Source organism: Mobula birostris, unplaced genomic scaffold (genome assembly GCF_030028105.1).
Source record: "Mobula birostris isolate sMobBir1 unplaced genomic scaffold, sMobBir1.hap1 scaffold_522, whole genome shotgun sequence".
Taxonomy (NCBI): domain Eukaryota; kingdom Metazoa; phylum Chordata; class Chondrichthyes; order Myliobatiformes; family Myliobatidae; genus Mobula; species Mobula birostris.
In genome coordinates, this window is record NW_027278258.1 from 169,737 (window position 1) to 188,394 (window position 18,658).

The 18,658-nt window shown below is 46.9% G+C and overlaps 1 protein-coding gene across 1 annotated transcript in view; it reads left to right on the top strand.

Moving 5' to 3' along the window:
• LOC140193350 (uncharacterized) overlaps positions 1-18,658 on the top strand; it is an 81,116-nt gene that overhangs the window by 32,542 nt on the left and 29,916 nt on the right. The window contains 3 exon segments of the mRNA XM_072250676.1: positions 1,718-2,667; positions 6,732-6,877; positions 9,280-9,689. Of these exon segments, the coding sequence (XP_072106777.1) occupies positions 1,718-2,667; positions 6,732-6,877; positions 9,280-9,689 (1,506 nt within the window).

The window sequence follows — 18,658 nt, forward strand, 5'->3', positions numbered from 1 at the left end:
AAGATTGGTGGTGTTGTGGATAGTGAGGAAGACTATCATGGCTTGCAGTGCGATCTGGACCAGCTGGAAAAATGGTTTGAGAAATGGAGAACGGAATTTAATACAGACAATTGCGAGGTGTTGCATTTTGGTAGGACCTTGATCTTACACAGTGACTGGTAGGGCACTGAGGAGAGCTGTAGAAGGAAGGGATCTGGGAATACAGGTCGATAATTCACTGAAAGTGGTGTCACAGTTAGGTAGGGACGGAAAGAAAGATATTGGCATGTTGGCCTTCATAAACCAAAGTACTGAGTACAGGAGATGGATGTATTGTTCACGTTGTACAAGACATTGGTGAGGCCTAATTTGGAGTATTGTTGCAGTTTTGGTCACCAACCTGCAGGAAAGATGCAAAAGAGGTTGAAAAAATTCAGAAAAAAATCACAAGGATGTTGCCAGGTCTGGAGGACTTGGGTTATAAGGAAACATTGAACAGGTCATGGCTTTATTCCTTGGAATGTAGAAGATTAAGGAGAGATTTGATGGAGGTATACCACAGTTATGAGGGGTATAGACAGGGTAAATTAAAGCTGGCTTTTACCACTGATATTGGGTGAGACTACATGGGTTAAGGGTGAAAGGTGTAACGTTAGGAGGAACATGAGGGGAAACTTCTTCACACAGACGGTCATCCGGGTGTGGAATGAGCAGCCAGCACAAGTGGTGCCTGCAAGCTCAATTTCAACATTTAAGAGCTTCGTATCGGTACCTGGATGGTAGGGGTATGAGAGTAGAAAGTTTGAATAGCTCGGCACCAGCTAGATGGGCCAGACATGTTTCTGTGTTGTTCTTTTCTATGACTGTGAGAAGAATCTTAAATAATACTGATATTCACTCTCAAAGTTGCTGGTGAACACAGCAGGCCAGGCAGCATCTCTAGGAAGAGGTACAGTCGACGTTTTGGGCCGAGACCCTTCGTCAGGAGAATTCCTCATGTTTGTGCTGATATTCACTGTAATTCCATTCAGCAGCTGTGCAGACCAACCATACATCTCAGTAGGAGATATTTACATGGCGTTAAAACTGTGGCACTTTAAATTAACAGTACATAAAAGAAAATCCCAGCTGCACGTCAAGAAAGGCTATTTGTGTGAGAGTGTTTCAGTTACTGTGGGCCCAGGCGCCCATGCAGCTCAGTGGGAACAGGGAATAATACCAATGGAGAGAGTCAAACTGAGCCAGGTCACAGATTGGAGACAGCAGAAATGCCCCATTCTTATAGAGACAGAAAAAGCATCAGAAAGTTTGTTGGTCATCCCAGATACCAGCACAGTGCCCAGTTAGAAGATGATTTCTCTCTCCAACTTGGGTTGAACTTCACTGTAACAGTGTGATGTCAGATCACACCTTGGCAAATCAAATGATCTCTTCTGAAATGTTGTCCTACACCCATTGATGGATTTTGTGAATCTTTTTACAGGTTAAAAATAACAAGGAATTTGTCTACAGGAATCTCAAACACAACACGCCAGTTTTGCTGTCTCTGTCCAGATATTTAAGAAGTGGAGCAAGGGATTCACTCGATCATCCTTCCTGCTCAGACCGTAGGGAGGGATTCACTCGCTCATCTGACCGACTGGCACGCCCGTCATTTTACACAGGAGAGATCCCATTCATCTGCTCAGACAGTGGGTTGGATTGACTCGATCATTTGAACTGAAGGTACATCAGCAAGTTCACACTGGGCAAGGCTGTTCATCTGTTCTGTGTGTGAGAAGTGATTCAGTCGGTCTTCCCACCTGTGGACACACCAGTCAGTTCACACTGGGCAGAGGCTGGTCATCTGCTGAATTTGTGGGGAAGGATTCACTCGGTCATCTGACATAATGGCTCACCAGCCGGTTCACACCGGAGAGAGGCCGTTCACCTGCTCATTGTGTGGGAAGCGATTCACTCGGTCAGCTAAACTGAAGGTACATCAGCGAGTTCACACCGGGGAGCGGCCATTCACGTGCTTATTGTGTGGGAAGGGATTCACTCAGTCATCCACCCTAATGCTGCACCAGCGAATTCACACTGGAGAGAGGCCATTCACCTGCTTAGACTGCGGGAAGGGATTCACTCAGTCATCCACCCTACTGGCACACCAGTCAGTTCACACTGGGGAGAGGCCGTTCACCTGCTCAGTGTATGGGAAGGGATTTACTCAGTTATCCACCCTAATGGTGCACCAGCGAGTTCACACTGGGGAGAGGCCATTCACCTGCTCAAACTGTGCGGAGACATTCACTCGGTCATCCAACCTACAGAGACACCAGCGAGTTCATACTGGAGAGAAGCCATTCACTTGCTCAGTCCGTGGGAAGGGATTCACTCGGTCATCCAACCTACAGAGACACCAGCGAGTTCACACTGGAGAGAGGCCATTCACGTGCCTAGACTGTGGGAAGGGATTCACATCATCATCTAAACTGAAGGTACATCAGCGAGTTCACACTGGAGAGAGGCCATTCACCTGCTCAGATTGTGGGAAGGGATTCACTCAATCATCCCACCTACAGAGTCACCAGCGAGTTCACACTGGGGAGAAGCCGTTCACCTGCTCAGACTGTGGAAAGGGATTCAGTCGGTCATCCTCCCTCTTGGCACACCAGTCAGTTCACACTGGGGAGAAGCAGTTCATCTGTTGAGACTTGGAAGGGATTCGCTCGGTCATCTGACCTACAGAGACACCAGCAAGTTCACACTGCAGATAAGCCGTTCACCTGTCAGACTGTGGGAAAGGACTCCCTCACTCTTCCACCCAACAGATGAGATGTTAAAGGATAATTTGTCCTGATAACTTGCTGGAAATTAGATGCTCTCAGGTGATTACGTGGTCTTTGTCAAGTACTATTGAGATTTTAAAGGGTTAATTTGTGCTGATGACATGCAAGAATTTTGATACTAATCGCACACATAGTACTTGGGTGGATGACCTTTGCTTCTGCTTTAGGTGCTGAAGTATCTTTGTCTCGTACTATTAGTGTCGCCAGGCACGTGACTGTGGGAGTAGCTAAAAATTGTATCTTGTATACGTGACTGACTGTGGTGTAAAACCCTATAAAAAGGGAGGACTGTTCCCCTGTTCGAAGAGCATCGCTTGACAGGGCTCTGCAAGTACTGCGAAGTTTGTTAAGCGATCCTCCAAAAAGCTTGTACTTGCTTAAATAAAGAATCCTGGCTATCCACAGAAGTTGGCGTATTGCATTTGTATCAACTGTGTAAGAATCTCAAGAAAACAAACCGACATGACGTGGTGACGAGGATGGGATTATAACTTAAACGGAGCTCCTAGGCGGAATGAATAAGTGATCAGTTGTGTGATGGTGACGTGAGACGGATGGGCCCACAAGGTAAGATTTAACTTGATCTCTCTCATTAACCTATCACTCAGTCGACCCCTTGTCCGCTGGAGCTCTGTAGTGACGGAATCCCTGGGATACCTTACGCACTAGTACGCCGACGGATTCGTCTCAGGGAGGTTCGAGTCCCCCGGAGTTCGGAGGTTAGAGTCCTCAGAGCTGCAAGTTTTCGGAAAAGGAGGTGAGAGTCCTCCAATAGTGGGGTTCGAGTCCCCGAAAATAAGGTTAATTACAGTGTCCATCTCAACTCAGACCGGTTGTTAAGACGGGAAGTCCCCCACGCAAAGGTCAGGACCCTGAAGTGTGTGTGTGGAGAGCAAAGACACTGGGCTAGTACATAGAGATAAGTTAAGGAGTTGGCACTTTAAGATTGGGACAGACATTGGATAAGCCGGGTGTTGGAACCCTTTTGTATCGGTTATGTCGGGATAACCCCAAAGCTGAGGAACGGTTCAGATGCCTGTCGCCATGCTGAAATTAAAAAATTGAGAAATGAAATTTGCCCAATACAGGGAACTTAGGATGTAATTAAATGTATAAAAGCAGAAGAGGCAATTTGGAAATGTAATACAGGGACTAAATGGAAAACTTTAATATCCACGTGGAGGAAGTAACAAATAAATCTATGCAGACCAGCTGGGAGAATAACACGCGTCAGAGAGGGATAAGTTCATGTGATCTGAGTCAGGATTCCCCAATTAGTTTTCCACAAGGGCCAAATTATGTCAAACATGCCAAGCCGAGGGCCACAACGTCCAGGGATTTTTTTTTCATTGCGCCAGTAAGTTGTTTTATGAGCAGATGTTGCTGTTGCTGCTATTAACATTAATCATTAATTGTTATTATTATTATTAGTAATAATATAGGCCTGGGATTCTGAAAGCCTGTGTTGTGGGTCACACAAGAAAAAAATGCACTCTTGAAACAAAATTAGTCCAAAACCAACCATTTAGTTATAACTCTAGCTCTCGCAGCTGTCAGCTGTCACATTGAGATGGTAGCGGACCCAAATGCAAGACACAGACACTGAAGTACTAGGAACAGGACAAGGATGCAGGACCTGGGCTGAGACATGGACAAGAAACAGGGAAACCGGACAAGGAACTATGAACTAGGAGCCTGGGCTAGGGAGAGCGGGACCACGACTAGAAACTATGGACTAGGAGACAAGGCATGGACTCCGAGCCAGAGACTGGACAAGGACCCAGAACCTGAGTCTTGCCTTGGGCTCGGACCCCAGAACCAGGCAAGGACATGACATGGCTACCAGACAGGATGTGGCTGGGGTTTTGGCTCTTGACGCTTGGGCCTGGGGTCTTTGCTCTTGAACTTGGAGACAGACTGGGGTCTTGGCTCTTGAACTTGGAGACAGACTGGGGTCTTGGCTCCCGAGGCTGCAGGCTGGGGTCTGGGTCTTGAGGCTGCAGGCTGGGGTCTTGGGTCTTGAGGCTGCAGGCTGGGGTCTTGGGTCTCGAGGCTGCAGGCTGGGGTCTTGGGTCTCGAGGCTGCAGGGAGGGGTCTTGGGTCTCGAGGCTGCAGGCAGGGGTCTTGGGTCTCGAGGCTACAGGCTGGGGTCTTGGGACTTGGAATGTGGAAGCTGATATCTCGGAGGCTGGAACTTGGAGACAGACTGGGAAATGTACATCAACATAGAGCCGGGAGTTATCCTTCGAAAAGCCGGGACTTATCTTTAACACGACACCAACATGAGAGAAGACAGTACATAGACGTAGAACCGGGATTATACTTAGACATGCCGGGAATCAACCTCTCCACACCAAGGTGGGACAGGACCATCCGTCGGGTAACAGCAGAACTGCTGGACTCACCCAACAGAGGCAAAGACAAAACAAGACATGTCCCCCTATCAGGGCAACGGCAGAACGTCCTGACTTACCCCATGGAGGCGAGGACAAGACAAGACATGACATCCCCCCCCGCAGGGCAATGGCAGAACGGCCTGACTTACCCCACAGAGGCAAGGACACGAAGAGACAAACACCAAAGAACGACAGACAGTTCAATCTCTGCATCGGGGTTGCTCCGAGTAGCAGTTACGGCCAGCAAACTCGGCTGGCTACGGAAACAGCCGGATCTCTGTCTAGCTCGGAGTGACTGACGACCACTCGGCTGGCTCAGGAAACGGCCGAATCCATACCGCAAAGACAGCTCCGACTACTGCCAGCAAGGGTCAATGAGGGGATGGTTCCCCAATCGCGGCCTAAAGATGACAAGTGGCCGCTCCAGCCTTCCATCGGCAGGTTGCTCCCAGGGGATCTTGACAAGACAAATCAGCAGCCCACACTCAACCCCAAGGCTACTTATATTCCAAGCCTCAAGTTGAGAATCAGGTGCCTATAAATAATTCAACCAAAACAAGGGACAGCTGGAAGACCCGGAGTCCCGACTCCATGGACCGGACCGTGAAGCGGAATGCGGACTTCACGGACCGGGCCATAACATGAAACCTCATCTGGGAGTTAAAATACACACACACACACACACACACACACACACACACACACACACACACACACACACACACACACACAGAGTAAACATGGTAGTCTTCACCACTTCTCTTCCACACAAAGAACACATCTTCCACACGGAGTTTTGGTAGTACTGCCTTCTCCACTGTTTCTCTTCTCTCATTTAATCTATTTCTTCTTTTAAATTAAGCTATGTAGCATTTGAAGTATGAAGTGTAGCTATAAATGAAATTATCAGTATTATTGTTGTAATATTATTATACTGCAATAAGATTGACAAATGGAAAAAATAAATTGATTGACTCACCAATCAGTGAGAGAAGTGACCGCGACGGGATGAGGTAATCCTTCTGATGTCGGGTCTGTATTCTGTTGTGGCAATCCTGAGGCACTGGCCAAGGTGTGCATTGGAGAGTCTGTTTCTGTCCTGGTTCTTGATAGAGTTCTTTGAAGAAAACAATGACTCACAAATGTACACTTCTCCGCTAAAACCTCTACTCTTCTTGTTGCCATGTTAGCCGACAATGGCACCGTCTTTAATAGCTCCACAACCATTTTCTCATCATGACTTAAAACTTCGCCAACTGTATCAATTGCACACGTTTCAATCAACTCAGCATCAGCGAATGGCTTCTTAGCTTTGGCAAGATCCCATGACACATGCAATGATGCAGCTGTTGTGCTCTCTTGTGCAGATGTTGACTTATAGCTGGTAGAAATGGAGTGCTTTATGCTGTTATTATATTTGTGATGTTTTGTTAGTGTTGATCTGATTTTGCAGGGTATTTGGCATTGAAACTGGCAGCATGCGTAGTGTTGAAGTGCTGCTTCAGATTTTCTGTTTTGCTGACAGCTACGGCAGCGGCGGATCTACTGATCATCGTGTTTGCGGTGATATTGTGGCCGTTCAGTTATTATTACCTCCCCGGGACTTTCCTGGACATCACGCCCGTGTGCAGTGTGATCTCTGCCCTGGGAGAGGCAGCCACAGAAATTTCTGTCTGGTTCACCGTCACTTTTACTTTTGATCGGTTTGTCATCATTTGTTGCCAGAAGCGGAAAATAAAATATTGCACCGGGAAAACTGCAGCTGTGGTTCTGACAACAACCGGCGTTCTGCTCTGTTTTAACAATGTGCCCTTCGTCTTTATATATCGTCCTGTGAGAGTGGTTGACAATAAACCCTGGGACTGTATTGAAATACCGAACTACTATACGGATCCCGGGTGGGTGGGATATGACCGGCTTTCTACCGTCCTCACGCCATTACTCCTGTTCGTGTTAATACTACTGTTCAACGCTCTGACAGTCAGACACATTTTAGTGACCAGTCGCGTCCGTAAGGGGCTGAGGGGTCAGACCAAGGCGGAGAACTGCAGTGACCCGGAGATGGGGAGCAGGAGGAGGTCTGTGATCTTACTTCTCACCATCTCCGGAAGCTTCATCATCCTGTGGTCAGTGAATGTTGCCAAATTCCTTTATTACACCATTGCCGGACTGGATCCAAGTGTAAGGCGTTTCTTCTTTGTTACGTTATAATTGAAATAGCTTGTTTATTATGTTAACTGCTGAGAAAGTCCTCCCGCTGGAAGTTTGTTTGGATTATGTTACAGATAAGAGGGTGAACAAACCAATTGGGATAGATGTTATTCTTTCTGTGTGTCTGTAAGTTATTGTGATGGGTGGGTTTTTGGGAGAAGGCGGGAGAGAGAGAGACAGAGGATGGACAAGGTGCTGAGAGTCCACTAACAGGGTCGGACCCCGCGCAGGAGTCCGAGGTCCAGGGTGTTCAGTGAGGAGAGGAGACGGAGACGGACTCGTGTGGCGCGTCTGGTCGACCATTATTGTTGGTCCCAGGCGGCAGGTCGAGGTGGTCCGAGGGAAGACGCAGGGTGAAGAAGGATGGTCCTGAGCTCCAACTGTTTGTGCACGAAGAGATAGAACTTTGATAGGTGTGGCGCCTTTTATTTTCCTTTTATATTTTATTCTCCATTAATTATATAGTTCCAGTAATATCTGTAAAACTGTAATTCATTTAATCGTATCTGGTGTACTGTCTGTCATTTGGGTGGGGTGGGGTACGTCACACCGCATCCACACAAACTAATTACCCAGTTTGGCAGGGCCGAGGGCTGTTTCCCTAGACGACCGCGAGCTGAGCGACCGTGAGGCTGGCCATGGGGGCTACATTTGGGGGCTCATCCAGGATTTGAACCCGGGACCTCTCGCACCCCACCAGCTTCTTCCACCCTGACCTGAAAAGCAGCAGGTAAAGGATGTTCAGCCTCCAGTTTTTTTCTTCCTGATGACTTCTTTTTGGTCAACTTTCAGTTTTTCCACTTCATTTAAACTGTCGATAATATCTTTTCCGAGGTCTGTCCTCCTTTGCTTCATCTCCTCTGGAGTGTAGTCAAACTCCCCTCTCTGGGCTCTCGGTTTTCTGTTCATCTTAGTCAGACCACTTCCTTGATCTTCCCCAACTTGTAAGTCTTCCAATCTTTTCTGGATTAATTCATCAGTACATGACCATAGTGCCGGCTCGGAATTCCGTTTCTCCTCACAGTCTCTCCTCCAACTCCCCGCCAAAAGCCCCTGGTTCCCAGCCATATGTTCTATCAACAGGAAATTCAACTGGTATGTCCGGTCATTTTTCTCACATTGCACCAAACTCCGCCAGCTAGTCCTGCAGACACAGAAGACTGTTATGGGAGAAGTACTTTGTTCATTATGGCCTCCCCCGGTGGATCCATAGTGATCAGTCACGGGACTGCGAGAGCAGACTTATCCATGAATTACTGGGTATGCTTGGGTTTGAGAAATCCAGGACCACACCCTATCACCCGCAAGGTGATCCTCAGCCCGAGAGGTTTAACCGGACCCTGCTGGACATGCTCGGAACTGTGGCGATCGGTCAGAAGAGTAAGTGGAGTCAACACATCGGCCATTTGGTTCACTGTTACAATTGTACTCGCAATGACCCTACGGGGTACTCGCCTTATTATCTGATGTTCGGGCGGGAAGCGAAGTTGCCCATTGACCTGTGTTTTGGGACTGAAGCGGGTGAATTACCTTTGAAGCCATATCTGAAGTATGTGTCCGATATAAGGAGAGAGTTGAAAAGGGTGTACGAGTTGGCTGAGACGGCGGCCACCAAGCAGAATTAGAGGAATAAGAAGTATGATCAGAAAGTAAAATTCTCCCAACTATTGCCGGGAGACCGGGTCTTTATCTGGGATTTAGGACTACCTGGTAAGCACAAGCTGGCGGATCACTGGGCGGCCACCCCTTATGTGGTAGAGAGCCAGATGCCGAATCTACCTGTTTACCGGGTGAGACCCGATGATGGGAGGGGGCCTGTCAATGTACTCCATCGGAACCACTTGTTGCCTCTGGGTTGAGAGGTGAAGGTAGACCTAGAGCCCGAATGGGAGTTTACGCCTCGTATGAGGACTCTGCAAGGGCGCAGGGCGAGGGAAGAGCCCGCTGCGAAAGGGACGGGGCTGGTCCCCACTCCGAAAAGGGATACGTTATCGGAAGATGATGATTCGGACGTGTGGCACCTCCTTCCGTTCACTGATTCCCCGGTACCGGAAGAAGAGGCACCTGGCCCTTCCCCCACTGAGTTAGGGGAGAGGAGGGAGGGTGCTGAGGAGCCACCTGAAATACAGCCGGCATTGGGGAAAGAGAGGGTGGAACCAGAGCCCGAGGCAGAGGGCTCACAGGTGCTGAGGGGTCCCAGTGAGGGTGAGGGTCCAACAGGTAGGCCAGGGTGTCACCTGTGGAGTCTGAGCCGGAAGAGTCAGCTGAGGAGGTACAGAGGTCTCAAGGGAGTAGGCACCCCCTGGAGAGGTTGACTTATACAGCGCCGGGAGAAAATGGTGTGATCTCTACAACCCTGGGAAGTTATGTCACTGCTTTATGCACCTGGGTTGGGTTTTATAAGGAGAAATGGTGAACTCTGTTAATGTCATGAGGACATAAATTTTATTTGGTGGGGAAGAGTGTAAGGCGTTTCTTCTTTGTTATGTTAACTGCTGAGAAAGTCCTCCCGCTAGCAGTTTGATTGGATTACGTACAGATAAGAGGGTGAACAAACCAATTGGGATAGATGTTATTCTTTCTGTGTGTCTGTTTGTTACCGTGATGTGGGTTTTTGGGAGAAGGCGGGAGAGAGAGACAGAGGATGGACAAGGTGCTGTGAGTCCGCTAACAGAGTCAGACCCCGCGCAGGAGTCCGAGGTCCAGGGTGCTCGGCGAGGAGAGGAGACGGAGACGGACGCGTGTGGAGCGTCTAGTCGACCATCGTTGTTGGTCCCAGGCGGCAGGTCGAGGTGGTCCGAGGGGAGACGCAGGGTGAAGGAGGAGGGTCCTGAGCTCCAACTGTTTGTACACTAAGAGATTGAACTTTCATAGGTGTGGCGCCTTCTATTTTCCTTTTATTTTATTCTCTATTAATTATATAGTTCCAGTAATATCTATAAAACTGTAATTCATTTAATCGTATCTGGTGTATTGTCTGTTATTTGGGCGGGGTGGGGTATATCACACAGCATCCACACAAACCAATCATCTAGTTTGGCGGGGCTGAGGGCTGTTTCCCCAGACGACGGCGAGCTGAGCGACCCTGAGGCTGGCCAACGGGGCTACACAAATAATTAAAATGATTCTGAACACATTTTTCAACACACCGGAGACATGCTGATGATATTATGTTTTTGCACAAACACGTTTGTTTATGGAGTAAAGCAGTCCAAGTTCAGAGAGCAGTTCATCAGCGCAGCAAAATATCCGCTCACGTCAATTATTCAACTAATTAATAAAAAAATATCTGAGCTCTTCTCGGAGGCGGTCGCAATGTTTTCGATCTTGACTCTACAGAACCGGCAGTCATCAGAGAACGTGGCAGCGGGGAGAGTAAATCTGGTTTAGTACCCGAGAGAAACACAGCACAGGAACAGACTCTCCGACACCCGCACCCCGCGACTCCACTCCTACCGATTATTAAACTCATCCTACCTTTTATTTTCAGCTTTCCACCATATTCCCGCACTCGTCACCGCCAGACCCTTTTCGGTCTGAGAAAGCAAGACAGGTTCTGGGGACATTCAAGACCAAATCGGCAAAAATGCCACTCATTTCCTACTTTAGTCTTTTGCATAAAAATTAAATGGAAAAGAAAGTTAACACGAACTTACAATAAAGCTTGCACTTGTCTGTCGCATTAGACAAAGATTTTACAAATAAATATTTAACACCACAGCACTCATGCATAATAGTGCAAATTGTTCGAGGAAAATAATGACATCTCACTTCCTGATTTCTAATAAATTTCCATCCGATCAAATTGTGTGTTGACTCTCCTCTGCATTCACTCCAGTAGAATCGCATGTTTATTATTTTTTTATCTCAGCTAAAACTGATAAAAATTCTGTTCTCGATGCCGACAAGCACACAATTGCTTGGAAAAGGCGATGGGCTGAAAAGTAGGAATCTGACAGCATGGGAGAGTGGATCATGGGAGAAAGGGCAGGAGAGGAGGCACCAGAGAGAAATATGAGGCAGTGGAGGAGAAGCGAGGAGGGAGGACAGAATGGGAGATGGAAAGGAGAAGGTTGAGGTGGAAGTTAAAGTAATCGATGCTCAAGACGTCAAGTTGGAGGTGACTCAGATGCAATATAAGGTGTTGATCCTCCAACCAGAGAGTGGCCTCATCTTGTTAGTAGAGCAATGAACCGGCATGTCACATTGGGATGAAGCGTGGATTTTAAATGGTTAGTCATCGGGAAATACAGTTCGTTGCGGACGGAACGAATGTGCTTGATAAAGCCGTCTCCCAATCTACATCGGGTCTCACTGATGTACGGGAGGCCGCACTGGCAGCGCCGGATACAGTAGATGAACCCAACAGACCCGCGGGTGCAGTGTTGCCTCACCTGGAAGGGCTGATGATGATCCTGAATGGAGCTGAGGGAGGAGGTAAATAGGAAGGTGTAGCACTTCCCTCGCTTGGAAGGACACGTTCCAAGTAAGGGATTAGTGGGGAGGGGCGAATGGACAGGGAAATCTCTCTGGAAAGCAGAGTGTTGGCGGGGGGAGGGTGGAGATAAAGGTGTGTTTGTTTGTTGGAGGTGAGAGAATTGCTGAGGGTGATGCCTTGGATGTGGAGGCTCATGGGGCTACAGGTGAGGACAAGAGGGACTTTGTCAATGTTAAGGTGACTATAAGATGGAGTGAAGGTGGATTTTCAAGAAATGGAACTAATTGGACTGAGATCAGCATCAATGGTGGAGGAAGGGAAACAAATTCTTTGAAGGAGGAGACCATCTCTGGTGCCCCGGAAAAGAAAATCTCACCCTGTGAACAGATATGGCGGGGACAAAGGAACTGAGAAAAGAGAACAGCATTTTCTTTACAGGAGTCAAGTGGGAAGATGTTTAGTCAAGATAACCTTGCAGGTTGGTAAATTTACAGAGAAAGTGTGAGGGTGCTTTATGAGCCCTGCCATTTGCCACGGGCAGTGTCTTCCTCCGGTCATCTGTCGCCTGAATATACCAGGGTGGATGATGGATGGTTTTACAGATACTGTATGGCGAGTGCTGTCGGTGTTGGAGGGGTTTACAGAAATGGGGTGTGATGTAGGGGTTTGAAGGGTTTTTAGATGGAGAGGGGTGTCGGGACACTTCTCCACCACTGTGGAAATGTACCTTACTTGTTGTACCAACATGGTAATGTTGTCTGTAACAAAATGAAACCCGTATTGGATCAACACACATCAAAGTTGCTGGTGAACGCAGCAGGCCAGGCAGCATCTCTAGGAAGAGGTATAGTCGACGTTTCAGGCCGAGACCCTTCGTCAGGACTAACTCTAGGAAGAGGTCCCGACGAAGGGTCTCGGCCTGAAACGTCGACTGGTTCTCTTCCTAGAGATGCTGCCTGGCCTGCTGCGTTCACCAGAATTTTTTTATGTGTGTTGCTTGAATTTCTAGCATCTGCAGAATTCCTGTTATTCCCGTATTGAATCAGAATGTTTTGCTGATAATGTTCCTGCAACATTATGCTGAGTGAACGTGCGTCCCTGACTGTAGACTACAGTCCGTACACTGTATTTCATCTGCCACTTCACTGTCTGTTCTCCAAATCTGTCTGAGTCCTTTTGCAGATATCCGCTTTACTCTAAGCTACCTGCTCGACACCAACCTTCATTTCAACTGCAAAGCTGGTCACCAGGCCATCAATTCTCTCATCCAATCGTCGATATCTAACAGGAAAAGAAGCAGTCTCAATACTGACCCCAGCGGTATGCCATTATTTACTGGCAGCAAACAGAATAGGCTCGCATTGTTCTGACTCTTTGATCGATGGTAGTATCTTTCCTGTAGTGCCATGAGCTGTGATCTTGTTCAGCAGCTTCATGTGCAAGATCTTGTTGAAGACCATCTGAAAATCCAAGCAAACAACATCCACTGTCTCTCCTTTGACTATTCTGCCTGTTATTTCATCGAAGAATTCCAACAGATTACCCAAACAAGATTTCCCCTGAAGGAAACCATGCTGGCTGAGGCCTATTTTATTGTACAATGCCAAGTACCCTGAAAAATCATCCTGAATGGACTCCAACCACTGAGGTCAGACTAACTGTTCTATCATTTCCTTTCTTCCGCCTCCTTCCCTTCTTAAAGAATGGAGTGCCATTTACAACTTTTTAGTCCACCAGAACTGTTCCCAGATCTAGTGATTCTTGAAAGGTTATTACCCATTCTTTAAGAGAAACATGGGGAGGGGAGGGGAAATTCTTCACTCAGAGGCAGTGAGAATATGGAATGTGCTGCCAGAGCAAGTGGCAGGGTCGATTTCAACATTTAAGAGAAGTTTGGATGGGTTCATGGATGCAAGGGGTATGGAGGGATAAGGCTGCAGAGTGTTCTATGACTCCAATGCCTTCACAAACTCTTCAACCAGCCCTTTCTGAACACTGGGGTGCTCGCAGCAGGTTCAGCTTCCAAAGCACATTATTTCCTTAGTAATACCATCTATACTCACTTTTCCCAATACTCTTGAATTATTGGCATGTTATTTTTGGGGGTAGAGAGGTTATGTCAGAGTAAGAAATGTAGGAGGACAGCAGAGGAAGAAGAGAGATGAATGTGAAACATAAGACCATAAGATGTAGGAGCAGAATTAGGTTATTTGGCCCATTGAGTTTGCTCCGGCATTTCATCATGGCTAATCTAATTTTCCTCTCAGCCCCAATCTCCTCCGTTCTCCCTGTATCTTTTCATTCCCTGGCCAATGACGAATCTATCAAACTCTATCCTTTTGAGAAACATACAAGTATATGGGACAGAGGAGATACTGCAGATGCTGGAAATCTAAAGGAATACACAGAATGTGCTGGAGAAGCTCAGCAAGTCAGGCTTGGTTGGGAATAAATGTTTCAGGCCAAGACCACTCATCAGGACGCTTGATACCAAGGTATCTGGAATATCAACAAGCAAAAATTAGAAAATAGTGTCAAATAGTGAAAACTTTTGACAAAATTTACTGCAAGTCTAAGAAAATCTGCCAAGCAGAGCTCAATAGTATACCAAGTGCAACAACGGGAATAAACACTTTCACTATACCCATAGTAACGTCTTCATTAGGAAAAAAAATACCTTGGTCCAATTCTGATCTGGAAAATGTACAAAGATTAAAAACAACTGAAATGACAAATTTAGAAAACAGTATTTACATTGATCAACACACTTCAATCAACAATACCTTGGACAGAAGGAGGAGAAGGAATTACAGACAAAAAAAAACTGACACAACAGTCCGATAAAACTCTTAAGTATATATTTTCTTCAAAAATAAGCAGGATTCGGCACTCCATGCGAGCATATGCAATTGTGATATGAAGCACACACCAGAAAACTTAAATGAGAGGCCAACTCAGAAAAATGAATCATCACTTGAAGGAAATGTTAACCAGTGGAATGAGGATGACCCTCCATGGGAGACATACTAATGATCTGAGCAGACTAGATGTTTGTCAAGGAAGCATCGAACGCCCAACTCAAAGTGGGAGACGTCTTTGCAGAAAGAGAGGTTCCTTGCGGAAATACAGGACAGGGTGGTGAACATAAAAATTATCAAAAATACATAGAAGACTAACAAACAAGGTGATAAATGCAGAAAGTGCCAAGAGAAACCAGACACAATCCAACACATTCCAGGATCCTGCAGCAATTTAACTCAATCTGATTACTTACAAAGGTACAATCAAATGGCAAATATCATTCACCAACATCTTGCTTCAAACTCATGAATGACCACTGTAACTTAATAAAGGCTCACACATTTAAGCCTGATCCAGCTTTAGAGACAAAATTTTAGAAATTATAGATAATCAATAGATTATTACAGTTAGGGCAATCCAGAATAAACATCCAGATATAATATTACAGGATAAACAAGCAGGAGCAACTCCCTCAATAGATAAAAATGTTCCGAACACACGTATGTTCCTCAACCAGTGTAGCGCCTCACTACAGGTATTGTTTGTGTCATCAGTCAGACAATCAAATTATTTTCTCTGTCAATCAGCTTCCAAATGTTGATACTCTATCATTCATTGCCACGCTCCGCTGCTGATTCCCTTCTCCTCATCATACGTTCTTACCCCGACCATCGTCCAGAGCCCCAAGCTCTGCCCTGTGCAGACCCGCCTCTGGTTTCTGACCCTGCTTCGTTGAACATCCAACTGATGGTTTCCCATTCTGCTTTCAGTCTTTTGAGGACAGTGGTGTTTTCAGTAACCCTTTAGAAGCAGAGAAAATGACCCATAATGCTGAAATGAGCCCTGAATAAGGAGGTTAACTTCCAATGTCATTCCTCCTCAGCCCAGAGATTAGAGGGGTGAAGAACATCTCAGACAGAACTGCAGTCAGCTCGACTTCTTCAGTCTGCACAGAATTCAAGGGAAACCTCTTCACCCACAGAGTGGTGACTGTTTGGAACCCATCACCACAGGGAGAGTGAGAGGGGAACAGCAGGGGAGGATTTAAAAGGACTGTCATGGAACAGAATCACTGGCAGGGTCCAGCCAGCCTGAGGTGAGTCTCTACTGTATGCTAGATGTTTTATATAACCATATAACAATTACAGCATGGAAACTATCTCAGCCCTTCCAGTCCATGCCAAACTCTTACTCTCACCTTGCCCACCGACCTGCACTCAGCCCATAATCCTCCATTCCTTCCCTGTCCATATAGCTATCCAATTTAACTTTAAACGACTGCATCAAACCTGTCTCAACCACCTCTGCTGGAAGCTCGTTCCACACAGCTACTACTCTCTGAGTAAAGAAGTTCCCCTTCATGTTACCCCTAAACTTTTGCCCTTTAACTCTCAACTCATGTCCTCTTGTTTGAATCTCCCCCACTCTCAATTATAAATTGACTAAGTACCAAAGACAGAGCTTAAACTAGAACTGATTTATATGTCACAAATCCAGAATATTAAACTCCAGTCCCATTAAAGGTGAATATGCAGCAGAAGAAACTCCTCCCATGCCCAGTGACCAGGGTGCAGAACCGGGCGTGGTGAGCAGCAGCAGCAATAATTGCAGAGTTCAGCACCAACAGTCACTCTCGAAATTGCATTCAGCAACGGTGATGGAGAAATATCTGGCATGCAGCTTATTGAAACTTTCTCCCCAGTGTGAACCCGGTAGTGTGTCACAAGGTTAGACTACTGAGTGAATTCCTTCCCACATTCACAGCAGGTGAACGGCCTCTTCCCAGTGTGAACTCAATGATGCACATTTGATGGAGATGGCTGAGACAATCTCTTCCCACTGTCTGAGCAGGTGGAAGGCCTCTCTTCAGTGTGAACTCGCTGGTGTCTCAGTAGATGAGATGATCGTGTGAATCCCTGCCCACATTCACAGCAGGTGAACGGCCTCTCCCCAGTGTGAACTCGCTGGTGATTCTGTAGGTGGGATGACTGAGTGAATCTCTTCCCACATTCACAGCAGGTGAATGGCCTCTCCCCAGTGTGAACTCGCTGGTGACTCTGTAGGTGGGATGACCGAGTGAATCCCTTCCCACAGTCTGAGCAGGTGAATGGCCACTCTCCACTGTGAATTGACTGGTGTGCCAGTAGTTCAGATGACTTGAGTGAATCCTTTCCCACATTCTGAGCAGGTGAACCACCACTCCCCAGTATGAACTGACTGGTGTGCCAATAGGGTGGATGATCGAGTGAATCCCTTCCCACAGTCTGAGCAGGTGAACGGCTTCTCCCCAGTGTGAACTCGTTGGTGACTCTGTAGGTTGGATGACTGAGTGAATGTCTTCCCACAGTCTGAGCAGCTGAACGGCTTCTCCCCGGAGTGAACTCGTTGGTGACTCTGTAGGTTGGATGACTGAGTGAATGTCTTCCCACAGTCTGAGCAAGTGAACGGCCTCTCCCCGGTGTGTACTGACTGGTGTATCAGTAGGTGAGATAATAAAGTGAATCCTTTCCCACAGTCTGAGCATGTGAATAGCCTCTCCCCTGTGTGATATCGCTGGTGTCTCTGTAGGGTGGATGATCGAGTGAATGCCTTTCCACAGTCTGAGCAGGTGAACGGCCTCTCCCCAGTGTGAACTGACTGGTGTCTCTGTAGTGTGGAAGAGTGAGGGAATCTCTTCCCACAATCAGAGCAGGTGAAATCCCTCTCCCCAGTGTGAACTAACTGGTGTCTCAGTAGGGGAGATGATTTAGTAAATCCCTTCCCACAGTCTGAGCAGGTGAATGGTCTCTCTCCGGTGTGAACTCGCTGGAGAGCCATGAGGTCAGATGACCGAGTGAATCCTTCCCCACAAATTCAGCAGATGACCAGCCTCTGCCCAGTGTGAACTGACTGGTGTGTCCACAGGTGTGAAGACCGATTGAATCCCTTCTCACACACAGAACAGATAAATGGCCTTGGCCAGTGTGTACGTTCAATTGAGATGACAGAGTGAATCCATTCCCACTATCTGAGCAGGTAAACGACCTCTCCCCTGTTGTAAATGACGGGCATGTCAGTCGGTCAGATGACTGAGTGAATCCCTCCCCACTGTCTGAGCAGGAAGGATGATCAATTGAATCCCTTGTTCCACTTCGCAAATATCTAGACAGAGACAGCAAAACTGGCGTGCTGTGTTCAAGATTCCCGGAGATAAATTCCTTTTGTTTTTAACCTGTAAAAAGATTTACGAAATCCATCAATGGGTGAAGAACAGTATTTCAGATGAGATCACTTGAGTTGTCAAGGTGTGATCTGACATCACACTGTTACAGTGAAGTTCAACTCAAGTTGGAGAGAGAAATCATCTTCTAACTGGGTACAGTGCTGGTATCTGGAATGACCATCAAGCTCTCTGATGCTCTTCCTGTCTCTATAAGAATAGGGCATTTCTGCCATCTCCAATCTGTGACCTGCCTCAGTCTGACTCTCTCCATTGGTATTATTCCCTGTTCCTACTGAGCTGCATGGGTGCCTGGCCACACAGTAACTGAAACACTCTCATACAAATAGCCTTTGCTGACATGCAGCTGGGATTTTCTTTTATGTACTGTTAATTTAAAGTGCCACAGTTTTAACACCATATAAACATTTCCTGCTGAGATGAATGGTTGGTCCGCACAGCTGTTGAAAGGACTTAGAGTGAATATTAGTTTTATTTCAGATTCTTATCATAGTCATAGAAAAGTACAACACAGAAACAGGTCCTTTGGGCCATCTAGTTTGTGCTGAACTATTTAAACTGC